Below are 20,692 nucleotides of genomic sequence, written 5' to 3' on the forward strand. Positions count from 1 at the left end.
TATATGATCAATTCTTCAGTAGGAGTACTTTTACTTTTTATTACAAATAGCCGAAGGTAGATTTATATAGCTAGTATAACACTGTATCTACAGATTTCTACATCGATTATGTCCTGTTTTGGCCGATAGGCCTGCGCCGCTGCCGCAGGGAATTGACTGCATTTAAAGTGATCATAGGGCGCGTAATGATATTTAAAATGATTAGCAGGCTGTTTGACAGTTGGTGATCCTGCCGCACAGCATGCAAAACGCCACCCGTCGTTTGAACACAAAACACACGTCATTCAACGTTAAAATTTAATTAAGAAAACGCTTAAGACATATTACAACAACAATTAAAGCCATCGATTAAACAATATTTAATGTGAGACAAACACGTATTTGCCCATTAAAAGCACTTCCATTCGGTACGAGAAACATCGTGTATACTGTATACAGTGCATGATAATGACCATGTATAATAATATTATGCTCTGCATGTATTAATTGTACACCGGCATTTGGCTAATCAGCCAGCACAAAAGTGATTTCAGAAAACCAGTTGACAAGTTATGAATAAACTGTTTTACAACACCAGTAATTCTGCTTGTAAATGCGGGGTTTTTTCCCGTGACCTTTTGGTTTTTTTTAACAAAATTATCCCCGGCTTGTTTACATACTTGTGTTCTTTTTATTTAACCAGCCAGATTTAATTTGCAGCAAAATGGTTCGCCGGCAATCTTTAATGAACATTCCGCCTAAATTGAAAGATGCCGATGATATTTTAAACATCCTGGGAGATCCCGGCATCTTCCAGACTATCCAGTTCACCTTGTTGATGTTGCAGTTTGTACCGATTGCCATGAATGACCTAATGCCTATATTTTACAATATTCGACCGCTAGGCATTCAGATTCCATATTACGGAATATCGGATATCAATAATAATTCTTTCGTGACAGCTGATGACAATTCCTCGATGGGGTACGTTTATGTTAACCTGTCAGCTGCTTGCAACGCTATTCACTCTGGATTACCGTCTTCGAATTTCTCCTACGTATATCGAAATCGCCAGTGGTCAGTTATCGGAGAGGTACATCACTGAAAACATGCTTCTGATTTAATTTTCATCGAGAAAAGCAAGCAGTTGATGTGCTTTGGTTTTAGATGGATTTATTATGTGACAAAGCGTGGCTGGCAAATCTAGCGACAACAGTGTATTTTCTGGGTAAATCTCGCATTAAGTTCAGTTTACGTAATATATGCGCTGATACCTACAAAATTGTACTGGTCCATTACTAGACTCCTTTGCGCGCATATATATAACTTTTGCATGAAATTATAGACGTCCTTAAATTAATGTATTGTTGGTATTCAGTAGCTATATATAAATGGTTGATCTGCATGACTTGGATGGAATCATCGATGTATGTTACATTAATACTTAAAATAAACCGTGTGTGAAAACACAATTTTAAGGCGCCAGGGCGAAATCCTACATAGGGTAGTGAACTATATCGATGTGCAGGGCAAATCATTGGGTCACCGATTTTTGGATGGACTTCCGACAAATACGGCCGAAGAAAAACCTTGATCCTCTCAAATATTGCTTATTCTTTGCTCAGCATTGGAGTAATTTTTTCAAGGGATATCATTTCCTTTTCAGTTTTGCGCTTCTGTGTTGGGCTGGCCAGACAGGTACAACACTCAAAAAGTCTGAATGCTGTCGGTCTGTATCCATTCATAACTTTCATAACTACTCTAGCAAATAATGCATTTGTTACTTAGGTAGTATTTAAGTAAACATAGAAGTAGTCTTTCTCTTTCGTACTTTGTATAATTTATTTTGGGAACATTCAGGGAGTATTTATTTCCATTAACTAAATGTGGGTCATGTTTAGTATTCTAACGTCTGTACATGTGCTAGAGAACATCTGACGTGATTTATGCCCAACTTTTTCAAATATTTTTGTTGACTGCGTTTCGTACTATGGAACAGGGGATGCACAGCGCATTTTTCGTGCTGATGATGGAATGGATCCAGTCACACCGGCGTGGCCCGTGGGCAGCCATCGCCCAATTCCCTTTTTCCGCCGGTGTGCTGCTTTTAGCATTATTCGGATATCTTCTCCAGAACTGGCATCATATGCAGATCGTTCTAGCTGTTTCAAATTTTACCGCCATAGGATTTTACTGGTACAGTACATTGATCGTAAAAATATGTGTAAAAATACAGGTACGTTATGCGCGCTCCGTTGTATGAGAACATCTGGTTTTCCAACACCGCCATACTCTGTACGTTAACCTATAAATAAGCGCGACGAGTTTTGTGGTAGAAAGTTGTACTGCAAAAACAATTAAAGTTAAAATATATAAAAATAAAATAAATTGTTGCTTATGCAGAACTGTTCCAGTTTTTCCAAATTCTGGTACATTACTGCTCGTACAAGTGGAGAATATAATAATAATTATTATTACATCCTGTAAAAAAACATTTCCGCTCTAATCTAAGAGCATGACATGACCTTTTGCGAAACATTAGGACGATAAATGCTTTAATTTTAGCTATGCGGTTGGATCTACTCTAGGCTGAATCCTACTGCCGTCATACTGCCGTCATACTGACTGGTATGAAAAAAAGTTTATTTACGGCGATTTATAAACATAAGAATATAGGTCAAGCTTGACCAGTATCACGGCAGTAGAATTCAGTCTCGAGTAGATGCGACCGCATAAACGCTTAGGCATTTGTTAACGATCCAGGTTCGCTCCGGAATCGTTAAAGTGGTTAATTCTGCACCATCGTGCGACGGAAGCCCAGGACATCTGTAAGCATATCGCGCACTTTAACAACGTTCCCATATCCCGAAGTGACCTTAAGGACATTGAAATCCTAGCTAAGAATCTACATTCCGGTGGCCAGCCTGTGCAGTCCCATTCTTTTATCGATTGCTTCCGGACGCCGTATGTCCGCATATTCACCGTATTGTGCTGTTATATTTGGTAATTATCACAATATATTTCTATATTTAAATTATGTACAATTGGCACATTCGGTAAAGTAAGCAAGGTGGCGCATTATTATGCACAATGATAATGTTCAGATTATTCCGCGTACATAAGTACTCTAGCGAATGAAGCGCTGTTTTGGATTCAGGTTCGCCACGTTCTTCACATACTTTGCCTTTTCTTTTCTCATGACAAACATGGTGGGCGACGTGTATACTAACCTGGCTATCAGCGGGTGCTTGGAGCTCATTCCGCGGGCATTAGCCGTCATTTCCGCTCAAAAGTATGAATTTAGTATTTGTAGACAGCGTAGTTGCAAGATACGTACAGTGATTTATACATTCCACAATATGCTATAAAATCGTTATTTTATTCTTTGCCTGTGATACAGTTGCTATCGGTTTCACTATAAAACAGCAATACAGTAATTTGCCAAGTGTTTTGTCGACGTAGAAACGTTGTGCAGATCCTGCATAATTATTTAGAAAGAGAATTGTCCGAAAGTTATAAATTTTCATAAAAATAGATAGATTATTGTGTATATAATGAGTGATCCAAAGTAATTTTTTCGAGGAACGTTTGTTATTACCAATACGAGTATTATTATCCTGCATTATGAAGGATCACCAACCGTGCCATGCTGGTGACGTATTTCTTCTGGGCCGGCATCTTCGCCCTGATAACTGGTGCCATACCGGCCGGCGCCAAACTGGACGCCAATTCCATCGCGAAAACCGCCATGGCCCTGCTGGGACGGATGGCCATCGTCGGCTGTTTTCCCATTGTCAGCGTGGTGTCCTCCGAATTGTTCCCCACCGCCATCAGGAACAGCGGCTTCGGATTGTGCTCCATTGCGATGAAAGCCGGTGCCATGGTGGCGCCACAACTCGCCTTACTGGTCAGTTGGTGCAAATCTCATATTACGATTGTTGCAGCTGCATAGGCGTTTACAGAGTACGTTGCGTTGCATTACAGACCCTAAACACCTCGTTCACCGGCATTCCCTTCTATATTATCGGAGCGGTGTCCGTTCTGGGCTCGGTGATGACCATTATTTTACCGGAAACGACAGATATGAAGCTTATGTCGACCATTGCCGAGGCCGAAGAATTTGGTACACGGGAACTGATGGCCTTCTACAAGCGGAAAAGCGTGGCCTTCTTAACGGTTATGAAGCCAGTCAAAAAGATGTCACTTAGGGAAAGAGCTAAATCTATTTTTGAGAAAATTGAAAAATTCTAATGAAAACCGGCGAGCGTTTACCGGCAACAAATCAGGAGCCATGAAACAACTTTCTGTCAAATGTTATCGTTGTAAATATATAGATATTTCGCCTGTGGGTTCAGTCCTACGATAGGTGCAACTGCAAGGTGTAAATGATAACGCAGATGCTAGCTTGTATGTGTGTTTTAATGTCACCTCCCGGAGGAAATTTTAGATTTATTGTTAAAGTTAGTTTTTTGTCATAACTTACGTAAATCATGCGTAGAACTATTTATGTCTACATGAAGGATGGCATCCTTAATTACGCGTGTACGTATTCAGTAATTCAACAGGGCCATTGTAATTACCGAAAAATCACAAAAACGTCTTAACTTATTTAATTGTAGTACTCAAATCATTTTTTAATTTTCTACAACCGTTTGTCATGCCATCCTGATGCTTAATTTCCTTTTTACATGGACTAATGTTTATGCCTTTGAGATAGTTCTGGGGTACATAGTATAAGTATAATTACTGGCTGAAAAAAATAGACGAGTATTTCTTCGCACTTATGCTCGTATAAGACAATATGCGCGTTATCATCGGCACAGTAGTCGCTCTAAAAACCATTCTCGTTTTACGACGCTGAATCCTGCTGTATTATCAACCACTTGCGGTTTATCTTTCTTTCAGCGGCTAATAAAACCGTTTTATATTTTGGAAATTTATTTGGATGTGGCGGTCAGAATACTCGTTTGATACAGTTAAACAAAATTATACTGACTATGAATACTCCACAATGTTATATTGCATTGGTCACCGCTCGTACACAACTGGGTAAATTGTAAGTCAGTAAGTGCTTTCCCAGTTTGTCAAAAACAAACCCTCTCGCCCACAATTAAACGCTCATGCGGGTTTCTGGCATGAAATGTGTTCTTTACATAGCTAATCGAACAAATAATTTGCGTCTAACCATTCCTCTGATAGAAATTATCAGCAGTAATATCCCTGGACAACATAATTAAATTTTGCACAAATAATTGCGTATTACAGTAGGAACTGCTACTGCGGTTACTGCGGTACAATGGCCGATCCGCTGATCCAAAATCCCGATGATATCCTGTACTTCTTGGGTGATCCCGGCCGATTTCAGATTCTCCAGTTTATTCTGCTAAGCTCGCAGTTTATACCAATTGCCATGAATGACCTTATACCGATTTTTTACAATATACGCCCAGTGGGATTGTATGTCAACACCCTTAATGAGACCCGTGACAATTATTTAGGAGCGCAATATTACAATCTGTCGACGGCCTGCACACTTTTGGGACAAAGGAATTTCGCGCAAACTGACCACTTGTACGTGTACGCTTCACCCAGGCAGCGCTCAGTGGTTGGTGATGTAAGTAAATAACTGTACTAGTAGTGTAACAAAATCAGGATTGATAACAACGGAAATGCTGGAACAATTATCGTTTGTTGAATATCAAGCGTTCCACAGTACCTACGTAATATTACGATGATGAGATAATCGTTGCCAAGACAAGATGCATTCAAAAAAATTAAGTGCAATAGCAGGCAGAGTTTGCAGCAGCGTACTATTGTAAACAGATGTCATATTTGCACAAATTAATTAATACCGTACACCGGTTTATGTATGAGTAATCTGAAGCGGGTTTTCCATACAAATTAAGTCACACAATTGTTTACTCAGGTTTGCATACATGATACGACATATTTTAAACAAGGCAGAAATACCAAAATAATATTAATCATTAGTGCACTGATGCATGCCCTAAGAAAGCCCAAATACTTTCTATAGTGTAGAATATAAAAAAATAAAATACAGAAAGTTCCTGGAAAGACGTATAACTTCAGTAAGCGATAAATACGCCGACAATACTAGTACTCTGGCAGCTTTCAGTTTCAACCGACTGTGGAACTATCTACCGCCTATTTTTCGCACTCACCTGGTCAGCTTATCCTTTACCTAAAATACCTTTTTTTTGGCTAATTTAAATTAGCGTTATTTCTTGGCAATGCACACTTTATCATTGCAGAACTACATACCATAATCATTTTTAATTAATAAAGTTACATGTAAGAATACCGCACTTCATGCGTGTGCAAGTATGTTGGCGGTACGTGCAATATGTAGCGGTGCGTGCAATATGTAGCGGTGCGTGCAATATGTAGCGGTCTCTCAAATCATGTCATCAAGAGTGAGAAGTATCCCAGCGGCTTAGCGATGCTACAAGGTATATCTCCAGGACCGCACTTTTCTTTCTTCCAAAATTTTAAAGCGAAATGTTTAACGCAGTATACAGATATCTCATGTTTATGTATATTTTTGTACGGTATACTACGAAATTAAATCAAACTAGATACGAAGTACAACCTTCCATAGTGTACGTGTAGACAACAATAATTAATATTAAGAAAAGTTCTTTTACTAACGTACTCATATCTTGTCATACAAAAGCCGTCGCGTGCGAGAATAAAACAGGCTTCGACCACTAAAAGCAAATTCTGCAACTTACTATTTATTTACTGTAAGCAGAATTAGACAATTTGTGTTACGAATCCATATTACCATGGCCAGAAGAGCTTTTCTTGGTTACCATATATTGCAGATGGACTTGGTTTGCGATAAAGGATGGCTCGCGAATTTGGCCACTGCAATTTACTTTTTTGGTATGTACGAGGACGAACGATTTACTTTTTACTTTATTGGATTTTAATTTTTTGGTATGTACGAGTACGAACTACGAATACTACGAAGTATGGATGTTCTATCAAGGTTATAGCAGAAAATTCATGAAAGGTTAATTATAAACCATGATCATGACGGTACTAGAGTATATTTGGCACCACTTTGGTAAAATAGTTTTAGATACAAGTATTCTAAGGAGAGCATTTTCTTCGTGATACTTTTGTCTGAAATATTTATGTGCATGTAGGTTGGCATAAGGCGTTATGATTTATAAATAAACGCGTGTCTAGCGCTTACGTTAAGTAACCGTTAAATAATTGCAATTCTTACGTCGAAGTTGCTATTGTACAATTCCTTAAAGTGCCCAAACACAATTAATATTGTTGTTTCTTATAAAGCTGTGCACATGTAGAAATCTATTTTCATACCTTACACGCTGACAGGATCTTTATAGGACAAATAATTGGAAGTTTTGGCTTTGGAGTAATATGCGATCGCATTGGCCGAAGAAATCCACTGCTGTTTTGCAACGGTATGTGATAGCAGTCATTAGAAATTAACATTATACAGTAACGCAATATGATACCCTGATTCTTATATTAGCCATCTTTGAAATGAATAATGACACTATTTTTTTATAGTGCTGTTTTCCGCTCTTAACGCCGGATTAATATTTTCCGCCGATTATATTTATTACGCGGTATTTTTATTCTTCATTGGGATTAGCAGACAGGTACAACAGAATAACGAACATGCATGCTGTACAGTACCAAGCACATGAAGGTTTAGTTGCTCGTGCTATTCGTTTAATACGGAAAAATCAAATTATATTCGTACACATAAAAAACTGAATGCATAAGTAGCAACTGAAGTTACCTATCTGTGTACAATACATTACAGTAAGTGTATGCCTGCAAAAGTTAATTAAACACCATGATCGTGTTAACTAAAGAAAAGTCATTGTTTATAATAATTGGGCTGCTTGTGTTTGTGATTAATATAGGGGATGCATAGTTCGTTTTTTATTCTAATGATGGAATGGATCCAGCCCCGGCGTCGCGGTACATGGGCAGCCATAGCGCAGTTTCCCTTTTCTTTGGGTGTTCTACTCTTAGCGCTAACAGGCTATCTGGTGCAGGACTGGCGCAAAATGCAACTTGTGTTGACCGTATCAAACTTTACGGCATTAGCATATTACTGGTAAATGGTAATTACTTTTTCGACATGGAGATTCCGTCTCGCAGTTTAATAAACCTGCACATGTAGCAATTGCCCTTCAGAATAAACATAGGAGTGTTTCCGCTATTATTTTTTGCTTATCTCGCACTTCGCGCTGCTCCACTGCATAATTTTAACATGATTATTCCTATTTATACAATACATATTTAACGTATGTTTGTATATGATTTTATGTAGAACACTGTATTTGGACAATGCAATAATTTCGGCTTCTTACAGGTTTGCTCCGGAGTCATTAAAATGGCTGGTGCTGCAGAATCAATTCCCAAGAATCGCAGTCATATGCACGCGTATTGCCCGATTCAATAAAATAACGCTCTCGGAAGAAATTTTACAGGGTGTTCAGCTAATGACCATTCAGCTGCACGAAACACAAACAAAACACCGCGCCTATACCATGCTGGACTGTATAAAAACGCCTTATCTACGCATATTTACTTTTTTGACAGGTTATTTATGGTAAACAACTTCATTCTCACAAACACACTTTACTGCAGCAATATTATTCCGATAATGCGTTGTGGAAAAATCAATCTACATGTTCTTCATAGGTTCGCTGTGTTCATGTCCTACTTTGCTTTTTCCTTCCTCGTCGCTGGATTAGTAGGAAATATTTATATGAATATTGCGATCAGCGGAGCTTTGGAGTTGATCCCACGCGCGCTGTGCATTTTACTGGCTTCAAAGTATGTATCTGTATGCGCGGCCGTAACAGTTAATTAAATTGACATTCTTATTAAATTTTGGTGACTGCACAATGTAGTCGAAGTGTCACATACAACTTCTATTACTCCAGCATAGAAAGTAGTGATACGACTTCAGAGTATTTAAGGGGAAGTTTCGGTAAAGCGTACGTATACAAAAATGTGTTGGACCGCTACTTATTATTAATTCGCATGTTTGTCGATGAAGTTGATCGTACATTTAGTATATCAATCCAAAGTTGTCGTTAATTATTATTTTACATATTTAATTAATGGTTGGCTTCTTTTGATAGGTTCTCCAACCGTGCTATCCTGACCGGTCATTTTCTGCTGACAGCCGCTTTGGCTCTATCGGCCAGCGTGGTTCCCACTGCCGGCAATGTGACCCTGGCTGTTGTCCAAGCGGTTTTGGCGCAAGCTGCCCGAATGTCCGTTGTCGGGTGTTTTCCAGCGGTTGCAGTTGTGACGTCGGAATTATTTCCCACAGTTATCCGCAACAGCGGATTTAGCTGGTGCTCAGTCTTGATGCGATTGGGGGGAATGGTGATTAACAATAACTTAATATTATAATTTGCAATTACTTGTTATTTTCTTCAGTGATAGATCACTGTATTTTTGTAAAACAGTCAGCAGGCATAAGCTTGACTTTTCCAAAAGGCAAAAAAATTTAGTATCTGTTCGTTTTTAAAGGTTCTATTTAATAATATTTACCGGTAGCTCGCTTTGTAATGGCAGAATAACATTCTTACTCTTCTTTTACAGGTTGCACCGCAATTTATCGTGCTCGTAAGTGATCTTTATTTATGCACATCATGTTTGCTGTTACCATTACCAGTCGGTTCAAATTGCGCAGTAACAAAACAGCCAAAGTAGCTAGAAGTATAGTATTTTACGAGAATTGTGACGATAAGTGACGATACAAGTCACATCGGTATCTCAATAGAACTACCTACTACTAAGCATACGGTTTTAAGGCAACCATCACTACATTCAGCGGACTGCCGTTTGTCGTTATATCGGTGACCGTTATTCTGGGCGCAGTGGTCGCCATCCTGCTACCGGAAACGACCGATATGAAGATGCTGTCCACTATTGCTGAAGCGGAAGCATTCGGCAAGGAAACATTCTTAGCCAATTTTAAACGCAAGGATGTTCCAGTTTTAACCGTTCGGAGAAAGCCGGCGAAAAATTGAAGAACAGAAATCGTTTCATCTTCCGGATAGCACGAAGTTATCTTGCATTGTGTCCTCGTAATCTGTAAAACAGTTACGAGCAACCCTGTACGTTAACGTCCTTAAAAGGGTTGCTGGTCTGCACGCTGCATGAAATCATAACTAGAATACGACTATGGTTACTATAGAATGATCACGACCGCCTTGTTTAAGTATTGGATAATACTGTAGTTTTTAATATTGTGGTTCTCCATAGACTGTAGCTTTATAAGTTGAAAAAACTTGTACTTACGACTGGTGGCCTGGTGCGTACTACATACAACCGGTACCGGTAGTAAGATGGATTCATTGTTTATTATGATTCTGACGTAATTCTTGTATGCTTCATTTGTTTTGCAAATTCGGATGTAACTGTGAGCTCATAATAGATTTTAAATAAATGTCTTGTACAATGTACGATATGTCAGATGGTTAGGATAATTATGCCAGATAAGCGGTAGTAATATTCAGACTGAAATTGAAGAACTGTACTAGCTGGACTCCGCAATCTTAATTAAGAAGGCGAGAGCCGCATCAAAGGTTACGTATGCGGATATTTCCTTGTATTGTACTATTCTATCGTAGATATCCACGACTTTTGATAACCTTATAATTTTTAATAACTGACCGCTCAAACTAATCATCAGAAAAAATGGAAAATGATGTAGAATCATCGCATAACTAACCCAACTTTGTTCTACTTGTCGGTGCATGTAATTTTTTATTGTAGTTTACGGTTTTCGGCTTTCCTGTATCTCATGAATAAACAAAAGAGAGAACTGCAATAATATTAGAGTAGCGTATCATTTACGGTACAACGCTTTCCATGTTTCCGAATACTCAGAACCCGTGTACTAATTATTAACTTACAGTACAAATCAGTACGGTACGTCATGTACGGTTACGCATTAGTGGTACTATGATGACGTGCTGCTATAGCTGGAATTATTTAAGCATTTACAGGTTAATCTGATCGTACTCCTAACACAACAAAAAATTCACAAACGAACATGGCAATGTTGTACTCCCCAACTCCTTCTACCATAACGAAACGATGACAGGGCTGGCGGGGACCCATCTGCAGCAGGACGACAGGGTCCGACTCACCTCTTCTGTTAATTCAGGGAAAGGTCAGCCACACAGCGATCCTAATGAACCACGACGGAAATCCTCTCTGGAAGCTCTGACGTACCGTCAGCTTATTCTTTATATGGGATTTCAGCATGTACTCATCAGCATGGTGGGTTCGTTGCTCTTTTTCGTTTGGGGTAAGTCTGTATACGAAAGGTCACAGTCATGTACTTACAACTTTAAAAGCTTCAGTGTTACACGCATTAGGAAGTTACTAAGTGCTTTCACAAAATTCAGTTACTCACTTCTTACGCTGCACCGTACTTACGCCGCACGTTTTTCATCAAATAGCATAAACTATATAATACCGCATTATCAAAAGAAAAGCCAGGAAAAAGTACTAAATCGTTACCCCGAAAGAATAAACGGTGTAAGTGTGGTGATTTTGTTTAGTATTTTGACAATTGTGGCGTGCTTTATCCCTAAACCTTGCGTGTACCAAAGATCACGATAATAAGTACTACTTATTCATTATGAAACTTATGTACGTATGAAAATTTCCAAAGCTACTCGTAGAGTGGGTTGCTAACGTCTTCACATACTCGTACAGTATTCGCTACTTACAGGTGATGCGCTTATTTGTCATATTTGTCAGTTTGGCCTAATTCACCAGGTTTCGTTATTAAATTTAACAGTAGCATCGAAATTACTGTAATTTTTTCTGTGATTCGATCTCCTGTTCCCGCCGTGTTGATACGCTCTGTCCTTTATAAATCGTAGAGAAAAACTATGTCCTCGACAAGCATGTTTCTTATACTGTAGTTAGCAGTAAGTAGCGTTCATTTTGCAATTAATGTTGTTAAAGTAAAGGACGTCCATTCTCTTTGGTAGGTTATATAGATATTATGATTTTTTGGTATTAAACATGTAAGCTTATTATAAAGATAACATGCTGATCTTTGAGCGGCCAGATGTGTACAGTTAAGTAACATAACAGGAGTACGAGTAAAGAATTCTGAACTGAGTATACAGTAATATACTGTACTCTACTCGAGTTAAGAAAATACTTACGTACTGTACTGAAGGTACACAACCTGAATTTTAACTTTTTACCGTCCGTAAAAGATAAAAAAAGAACAGTAGTACATAGTCACGTAATACTTTTTTATAATGCTCACGAAGTATATACAGTAAATATTGTGAATACGCAATTTTTTAGGGATTACATATATCGGCGTTGCACTGATGGGATGGGAAATCACATGCGGCGTGTTATTCTTTATCGGTTACGGAGTCTTACAAATTCTACCTTTGGAAACATATGGCAGCAGCGTATCCAAAACAGTTGAACGTCTATTAAATGTTTTCGTGCTGGTGACCATGCTTTCGGTACTGCTGGCCACGGGCACGATGACATATGGCATCTTCATCGCGTCGACGATCACCAGCTCTAATCAGACATCCCTGGAAGCGGACATCACCTTTGCCGCCGGTCTGTATGCGGCGTTGCTAGGCGTGACGATATTGGCCGCTAAAGTCTTTTTACTGAAGAAACTCATCGAGTATTTGATTGTGCTAAGGATAGCCAATGCAATGCCGTCGCAGAATCTGACCGATCAGCATAAGATTGCAGTTTCTACTGCCGCACAAAAATAACTACCGACATGGCGGAACTGTTTAGTACTGTCATACTACCGATTACTCTGTATAACAAAGTTGCAGCTGCCTGTATGTACTGGAAACTGAGCGATTGTGCGACGTAACCGTTCGCGGCCAAGAGAGTGACCGCGTTCGATTCGATTACCGTTCGATTTTCGGGCATGATTAATTTTATCCCGAAAGTTTTTGTGTCTATCCATAATTTTCCTCTCCGAAGGCATTGGGAACAGTTTAATTATTTATGGTGCTTTACTTCCGAACCGACCACGGTGATTTTTCTTCTTTAGCCATCTCCACCGTCCACCGACGCAGCGTATTATTATATGTACGAGTATTTGGGAACGTAGTCAACCATTATCGCAGCTATAGCTAGACAGTAAGCGATTGCTACAGGTATAAGAACTTGGAGTCACCTTTTATAATTAGACTAAGGTAAACTTTCTAATAATTATTATAATTGTTCTTTAACGGAAAGTGCGATAAGGTAAGCAGGGTAAACTACTTCGCAGATATCATTTAAATATCGAAAAAACAACCAAACTAACTATTCTGCCTTGGGTTACATAAAAGGTACAATAACATACTTTACAGTCAACACACTCCTTTAATAACAGCCGGAATAAACCGTCATCATTATCTTTATATTCATACAATCTTACCGACCAAAGCGTATTTATGCGCCGTTTTTATCTCCTCTACAACGCGTGGTCAGTTTAAGTCCAGCTTAGTCTTAAAAAATTCCATATTTTCCATAGGTGTGCCAATAGATTTTTGTTTGTTTTTAATAACCAGTGGTCAGAAGATGGTTTCACCAGGTCTTAAGTACAGGAAACGTAAAGAGCACCCGAACAAGTATTCACTGCACAGCAATAAAAAGTACTTACGATTAACATAACGACTGTAACCACGGTGACTATAGCGGACGCATACTTATGTAAATACTTGCTCTTTAGGTAAAATATGTATATTACGTCACGCAAAAGTCCATACGTATTTCAGAGCGTCGAAACGTCATAAATTTAAAACGTAAGAACGTAACACCGTCAGAACGTCATAAAGTAAGAACATCGGAACGTTAGAAAGTTAGAACGTCAGAACGTCAGAACATTAGAACGTCAGAACGTCAGAACGGTAGAACGTCAGAACGTCAAAAAGTAAGAACATCAAAACGTTAAAACGTCAGAACGTCAGAACGCCAGAATGTCAGGATGTCAGAACGTCATAACGTCAGAACGTCATAAAGTAAGAACATCAGAACGTTAGAACGTTGGAACGTCAAAACGTCAGAACGTCATAAAGTAAGAACATCAGAACGTTAGAACGTCAGAACATCAGAACTTCAGAACGTGAGATATTAAAATTGTCAGAACGTCAAAAATTCCGAACGTCAGCCTTTATATGTTTATAATGACCTTTCTAAAACAAAGCCAATACTATCCAGTACTTAAGTGCCGGGTGCTTAAGTATTCACCGCACAGCAATAAAAAAGTACTTAACATAATGACTGTAACCACGAAGACTATAGCGGATGCACAAATACTCGTACTTGCTTTTTAGTGTAGATGATAATTATTGTGCTAATAGTACTTAAATTACCTAATTTGGAAAACGTCCATAAAAGGTAAAGTACAGCGCACCTTATGTCGCATACACTGTTATCTGCATACGTCAAAACGTAAAAATATCAAAAGGTCAGAACGTCAGAAATTCAGAATATCACAACGTCAGAACATCAGAATATCAGAACGTCAGAAATTCAGTACGTCAGAACATGAGAACGTCAGAACGTGAAAAATTAAGAACGTTAGAACGGCAGAACATCAGAATATCAAAACGTGATAAATTAAAAACGTTAGAATGTCATAAATTCAGAACGTTAGAACGTCGTTACGTCTTATAAAATACGACCACGAAAGTTTATATACGATTAAAATCATAGTCTTAAAAAACATTTTTTCTCTAATTCTGGCTTTTTTATATTTTTAATGACCTTTCCAAAATAAAGCTAAAACTATCCAGTACATAAGTGCCGAGCGCGGATGCGCGAGGCTACCTTGTAATATAATTACCGTATTATACGGTTTCCTACAAAGCTATCTGTATACGTAGTGAACCGGAAGCCGGAAACTAGAACTGACAATGAGTTGCAGTCGCGTTAAAAAATGTATATTTGTAACATTAATTAACATTTCATATTTGTAGTCAAGTTGGCCTGAAACTATATTTCACAACAGTCGAGCGCTCTGCGGTCATCATGGCAAACGGCATCTTTCGGCATAGTTGTGGCGACTTCTCACAGTACTTACTCATCGCCTTACATAGCGGCGAAACTAAGAAGTGTGCTGGTACTGGCTAAAATTTTCTGGATTTCATGTATTAACTAACGATCATCGTCGCATTTTTAAGAGTTATTCAAACAACATGCGGGTTGCACAATAGGAAATATGGTCCCACGGGTAAGGTCCAGCAGAGACAACGGTGCATGTTTATGTGCACTTTCCTTCTTGGTGATGAGATTTGGCGAAGCTGCAAGATTTTTAAGTATTATGCATTGGTTTGGCTCAGTAATTCAAGTTTGTCTCTTATGTTATAAATTAAGGAATGGAATGAAAGTGGTGCAACTGAATATTCCTGTAGTTAACATATATAACGGATATGCACATTAAAATGCCGGTTTATGAGTTGATGCTGATGATCACAATATTTGTTTGCATTGACCTTGACAAAATTTGCATGGTTTGCAAAGATGTTAGCCGGTGTCGGTATTGCTTTATGTGTTCGCTACTGTCGAATTGCGAAAAACCCCAGTATTGTAATTCCTCGCAGTCGGAGGTGGCTCTGGATAGTCTGACGGCTTACGCGTCTCGTACTTACGTACCAACGGCTTTACGCGGCAGTTCTCCACCATAAACTGCCCGCAAGCCAAACTGTAAATTATACCGTTCAGCAACAGCAAACCGGAACACTGTCGGCAACGTAGCGTAGCAATTGTTCGCCCAAAAAAAGAACCCCAGACAAAAGAAAACCATGTTCCAGATTAGCAAAATCCGCAATGCTGACCACTCCATCACAATTTTATCACTAATCGTTTCTTTTGTCTTTCCAGCAAATTGGCTATCAACATCCTCCAGCTAATAATTAAATATTCTTCACAAATTTAAGACCAGCGCCACGACCGGAAATATGTATAATGTACATATTATTGTTTTTCATTTTTCGGTATAATCGCCAAACAATAAAATGACTGACAGCCAAGTGCGGTTATATCGCCAAAACCGGCAGCTAATCGGTGTAAAAACTCTCGCATAAATAAACATACCAAATTATTGGCAAAGCTGCGATAGCGATCATAAAAAGCCGGCATTTTCTGCTGGCGGAATTTGTCACTCTAGTTTCTCGCCAAAAAGAAGGCACGAGTACGCTGGAATAATGTTGTACAGATACATGTACTGTATATTTATACATCAGTTACTTGTACTTGTACATGTACAAGATACGATATAGATATTCCATCGACCAAATAATTTTGTACGTGACATACGAATAGTAGAAGCCAGCTTCAAGCCACCTGTTAAATTATTGTTTTTTTAATTCTTAAGCGTGCTGGCTTAACAATGGTCGTTTTGAGTACAATAACAAACACCGGCAATTATTACTCCTCTTCACTTTTATGCAGCGCGAGGGCGTACATGCGAAGACGCCGATGAATTACACGTGAGGTGTACAATGGAATATAAGTGAACTGGCATTATATGCTGAAACCTATGCTGAATAAGCATACACATGTGCCACAGTTAAGCGACGTTTATTGTTTCGTCCAAAGAATAACACAACTACCAGTTTCTTGTCATACAGCAAGTAATATCGTGATAACACCTCGCCGCTTGTGCCGATCCGACTATAGTCGTATTTCCGGTGCAACGCAGCAATTCTACAAACAACGAGCATGTGCGCGATATCTGATAAAAGTCAGGTTAAAACGAATTCGCATAATGCACGCCTTGATAATGCGCTTTAATACATTGTCACACCGTCGGCTTGTGCATAACTTACTTCTGTTTTTTAACTATTTATAATCATGTCAGCAATGACTAAATTAAATGATCCCGATGACCTCTTGTATTTGCTTGGCGATCCGGGACTGTTCCAGATTATTCAGTTTATGCTATTGGCATGTCAGTTTATACCGGCTATGATGAGTGATTTCATGCCAATATACCATAACATTCGTCCCAGGGCTGTCAGAATCCCGGAACAATTTTCTTCAACTTTAGACAATGCATCATTAATGGCGGGAGAAAAGAAAATGTATAACCTAAGCAGTTTTTGTGAGTTCTTTCCTGATGTGAATGCAGAAAATGCCGGCTTGGAGTATGTTTATGCCGACCGTCAATGGTCAGTGGTTGGAGAAGTGAGTACGGTAACTCACCCTGCGGGGCACTCACACAAAAACGGCAGATACAATATTAATGTCTGCAAAGTGTCAGATATATACCGGTAATCATGTAATAATCACGTAAGTATTGAACATATTTTGTGCCACAAACATATTTTTCGACACCTTCGTTTTTCATTTTCCGCTTCAGTAGACCGAAAAGGGAGTGGGTTTTTGATGTTTATTAATGTTTAAAATTTTTTTACGCAGTGGGACCGCGGAAGCTTCTTTTACTGTTGTGATGGTTGTTAAAAACGATGACATTACGCTGCAGCCGTAATATTTTACCGTAATATTAGTGTAGCTCAGTAAAGAAGTACACTGAGAAGTTGCGAACGGACTACGTAACAAGACCTAAACTAAAATATTTGTTCTAGGTTTATATCCTACTTGCCATCAGAGGGCATCATCCTAATGCTGTCTTAGAATGCTGTTTTTGTCATAGTTTTAAGGAATTATTTATTTTCTGAACTTCTTTCTAGATGGATCTCATATGCAAAAGATCTTGGCTTCCAGAGTTTGCCACAACAATATATTTTTTGGGTATGCAATCACCAGCAATTTATTTACGATTTTAAAAGAAATTGTCTCAATTCTTTTCATAAAGTCAATCACAAAGCGTGAAGTTTTGTAACAGTAGGTTATCTGATTTCAGGACAGATCGCAGCCAGGTACGATATCGATGGAACTCGATTGATATTTGAGTTAATAATTTTTTCATGGTTGAGAAAAAGTTTTGTTTATCTGATTTATCTATAATCATGGCAAATACATACACACGTATAGAAGTATAAGTAATACTATGCACGTAATAATTGCACAAATCGAATCTGTTTCAGTCCTGTTTGTGGTTTTATCGCCGATAAATACGGACGCCGGCCAACCGTGCTGGTTTGCAATCTGATGTTCACATTATTTGCCGTGTCTATGGCCTTCTCCTATTACTATCCCATCTTTGTAATCTTGAGTTTTTTTCTCGGATTATTCAAGCAGGTAAGCAATCGAAATTCTATAGTTTTCAATCAACTGAACATTTAATAAATATTATTTGCTTATAAGGATAGTGTCATCGCTTTCCCTATATAGATATTACCTGGTTTCTTTCAAAGGTGAATCTAATTTCAATCTAAATAAAGCCTACCAAATTCTGTATGGTTGCACTGCTTAGTCAGGCGCTATGCACTACAGTTTGTATATCTAAATCTAATATCATCTATGCAACATATTATTAATGTTATCTAATCTAACGGCATTTATGTACATTTTTAAGGGAATCCAAGCTACTTCGGTGATATTGATGATCGAATGGATACAGCCGAAACGACGTGCCATTTGGTCTGCCATTGCACAGTTTCCCTTTTCCTTTGCTGTCATAATATTCGCCGGCACCGGCTACTTTCTGCGGAATTGGCGTTACATTCAAATCGTGGTTGGCTTGTCAAATTTCACGGCCCTGGCATTTTATTGGTAGGTGAAACACTTTATTGCATATACAACAACAAAGCCGTTATCGGCATATATAACCTACAGTCAAGTTTGCAATATTGAATCGGCACAATTATTAAACAGTCAAAATAAATGAACTCAAAATTATAATACGAGACTCATACATGTATTTATGTGATTAATAAGAAGCTGCCAGTACTAAATTTGAATTTCGCCAGGTTTGCCCCGGAATCTCTACGATGGCTGATTCTTCACGGCAGGCAACATGAGACTCGGAAAGTGTGCGCTAATGTGGCAAAATTCAATGGAATTTCTCTAGGCGACGATCAGCTGGACGAGATCAATCACATTTCCGCCAAACGTGCACCGGCTACTGCTGCTGCACCGGCTGCATCCCAGTCGTTGTTTGTCTGTTTTAAGACCAAATACCTAAGACTGTTCACGCTGATGGGATGTTTCTTATGGTACGTGTAGAGTTATTATTAGGCTTGCAGCCAATGATTAAAACTAACGTCCATGCGTATATCAGTAGTTGTCCATTTAAATAATAACCGAAAAGGTCATCCGTCTGTTACTCCAAGCGTTAATGCTGACCTGGCCAATGCGCATTTGTATATAACATATACTGTTAGATATTTTTACTTTTAGTAAAAGCATTTCTTTGAAGGATGGCCACCTTTTTCGTGTATTTTTCCTTTTCCTTCTTGGTGGCCAACATGAGCGGAAGCATTTACCTGAACATAGCCATCAGCGGATGTATGGAGCTTATTCCGCGCTCTATTGGAATCTTTATGGCCAAAAAGTACGCATATGTAAAGAACAGCAAAATTAAAGTTTACTATATTTTACAAGATCACCAAAGTTGCACATGCAGTATACCTGTGGCATGGTCATCCAATGCAAATGTCACATGCTTCTAATCAAGTGATTGTGCTGACGAAGCACGTCAGAGGGTATCCGAATCAAAATTAATTCGTGCATTTAAATGAGTATTTTTTATGTCCGCGACTCCGCACTCGTACCGCGCTAAAAATTAATTCGGATTGCACATGTGTTTTGCAGGTTCACAAACCGTGCTTCGTTATGCGGCTATTTTGCCGTCGCCGGTGTATTGGCGATAATTGCCGGAGTACTGCCGGAGCAGCACGGTGTCGTGCAAACGGTGCTGGCACTGTTGGGCCGCATGAGTGTGGTCGGATGCTTCGCCGTCATGCAGGTGCTCACTTCGGAACTGCTGCCCACCATCGCGCGCAACAGTGGATTCGGATGGTGCTGTGTGGCCATGCGAACCGGTTGCATGGTCGCACCGCAGCTGGTATTTCTGGTAAATAACCACAAGTTTACTGTCTTTTTATAAAGCAGAAACCAAGCCGTTGCAGTGATCACGCAGTTTATTTTACCATCTTTCAAGGAATACCGAATGTCATTTACACGTCAATTTTGGAGAGCTTTAGAATAATATTATGCTGGCGCTAGCTTAAAACTCGCACTCTGTTAATTAATAGGTCATATTAGTTTTATTTTAAATTTTAGGCGACCGTTACACCCTTCAAAGGCATGCCATTAGTGGTGGCGGGGGCGGCTTCCCTATTGGCCGCCGGGATAACAATACTCGTACCGGAAACAAGTGACATGCGCTTACTGGCCACCGTGGAAGAAGTGGAGAGTTTCGGTAAACGCGAGATGTTGGCATTTCGGCACAAGGATATTCCCGTCATCACTGTGCTAAAATCCACCATCCGGAAACGGCATGCCGCCCAAAAAAGTACTTCTCCACCACTCGTTATCAGCCATGATTATAATAATGGCGAAACGTAACTGATGGAATATAACTGCTCAATGTTGCGATACCAGTACCTTGTGCCTTAAGGAAAGTGAATTTTTTGCTGTATAAAAAGGGAAGCTTCTATTGCGTAAATTTATCTTTTGCTTCATCACTCGTGTTCATGTTCACTGCGGTAAAAGTATTCAGAGAAAATCGGAATGACAGCCAGGATCAATGTTTCGCACAAGTAACCATGCC

At 39.1% G+C, this 20,692-nt stretch overlaps 4 protein-coding genes and 1 long non-coding RNA gene across 7 annotated transcripts; 4 read left to right on the plus strand and 1 right to left on the minus strand.

Moving 5' to 3' along the window:
• The first annotated feature begins 419 nt into the window (after positions 1 to 419).
• Positions 420 to 4,792, plus strand: LOC129589115 (organic cation transporter protein-like). 2 transcript variants are annotated; one of them, XM_055483649.1, is made up of 9 exons: positions 420 to 1,072; positions 1,147 to 1,207; positions 1,508 to 1,677; positions 1,979 to 2,175; positions 2,743 to 2,807; positions 2,877 to 2,982; positions 3,137 to 3,271; positions 3,610 to 3,886; positions 3,964 to 4,792. In XM_055483649.1, exons 1-9 carry the CDS (start codon positions 704 to 706, stop codon positions 4,228 to 4,230), a joined length of 1,647 nt encoding a protein of 548 aa, XP_055339624.1. In that variant the 5' UTR covers positions 420 to 703; the 3' UTR covers positions 4,231 to 4,792. The 2 variants fall into 2 exon arrangements, with proteins under 2 accessions (XP_055339624.1, XP_055339623.1); XM_055483648.1 differs by having other exon boundaries at positions 2,743 to 2,982.
• Positions 4,793 to 5,017: 225 nt separating this feature from the next.
• LOC129589175 (organic cation transporter-like protein) lies at positions 5,018 to 10,435 on the plus strand. The gene is made up of 10 exons (XM_055483741.1): positions 5,018 to 5,593; positions 6,825 to 6,885; positions 7,359 to 7,436; positions 7,546 to 7,637; positions 7,908 to 8,104; positions 8,363 to 8,602; positions 8,695 to 8,829; positions 9,141 to 9,390; positions 9,610 to 9,633; positions 9,822 to 10,435. Exons 1-10 carry the CDS (start codon positions 5,276 to 5,278, stop codon positions 10,038 to 10,040), a joined length of 1,614 nt encoding a protein of 537 aa, XP_055339716.1. The 5' UTR covers positions 5,018 to 5,275; the 3' UTR covers positions 10,041 to 10,435.
• On the minus strand, positions 9,637 to 11,640 carry LOC129589181 (uncharacterized). 2 transcript variants are annotated; one of them, XR_008690575.1, is made up of 3 exons: positions 11,458 to 11,640; positions 11,166 to 11,332; positions 9,637 to 10,102 (listed from the first exon to the last, which is right to left on the minus strand). It is a non-coding gene; the product is annotated as an uncharacterized LOC129589181 (long non-coding RNA). The 2 variants fall into 2 exon arrangements; XR_008690576.1 differs by having other exon boundaries at positions 11,435 to 11,640.
• On the plus strand, positions 10,950 to 12,792 carry LOC129589178 (uncharacterized). The gene is made up of 2 exons (XM_055483749.1): positions 10,950 to 11,326; positions 12,349 to 12,792. The coding sequence occupies exons 1-2, from the start codon at positions 11,113 to 11,115 to the stop codon at positions 12,783 to 12,785; spliced, it is 651 nt and encodes a 216-aa protein (XP_055339724.1). The 5' UTR covers positions 10,950 to 11,112; the 3' UTR covers positions 12,786 to 12,792.
• Positions 12,793 to 16,674: 3,882 nt separating this feature from the next.
• LOC129589174 (solute carrier family 22 member 15-like) lies at positions 16,675 to 20,677 on the plus strand. Its single transcript, XM_055483740.1, has 9 exons — positions 16,675 to 17,199; positions 17,706 to 17,766; positions 17,879 to 17,894; positions 18,063 to 18,216; positions 18,494 to 18,690; positions 18,888 to 19,133; positions 19,337 to 19,471; positions 19,732 to 19,993; positions 20,203 to 20,677. The coding sequence occupies exons 1-9, from the start codon at positions 16,867 to 16,869 to the stop codon at positions 20,485 to 20,487; spliced, it is 1,689 nt and encodes a 562-aa protein (XP_055339715.1). The 5' UTR covers positions 16,675 to 16,866; the 3' UTR covers positions 20,488 to 20,677.
• Positions 20,678 to 20,692: the final 15 nt, after the last annotated feature.

Source organism: Paramacrobiotus metropolitanus, unplaced genomic scaffold (genome assembly GCF_019649055.1).
Source record: "Paramacrobiotus metropolitanus isolate TYO unplaced genomic scaffold, Prichtersi_v1.0 Parri_scaffold0000033, whole genome shotgun sequence".
Classification (NCBI taxonomy): domain Eukaryota; kingdom Metazoa; phylum Tardigrada; class Eutardigrada; order Parachela; family Macrobiotidae; genus Paramacrobiotus; species Paramacrobiotus metropolitanus.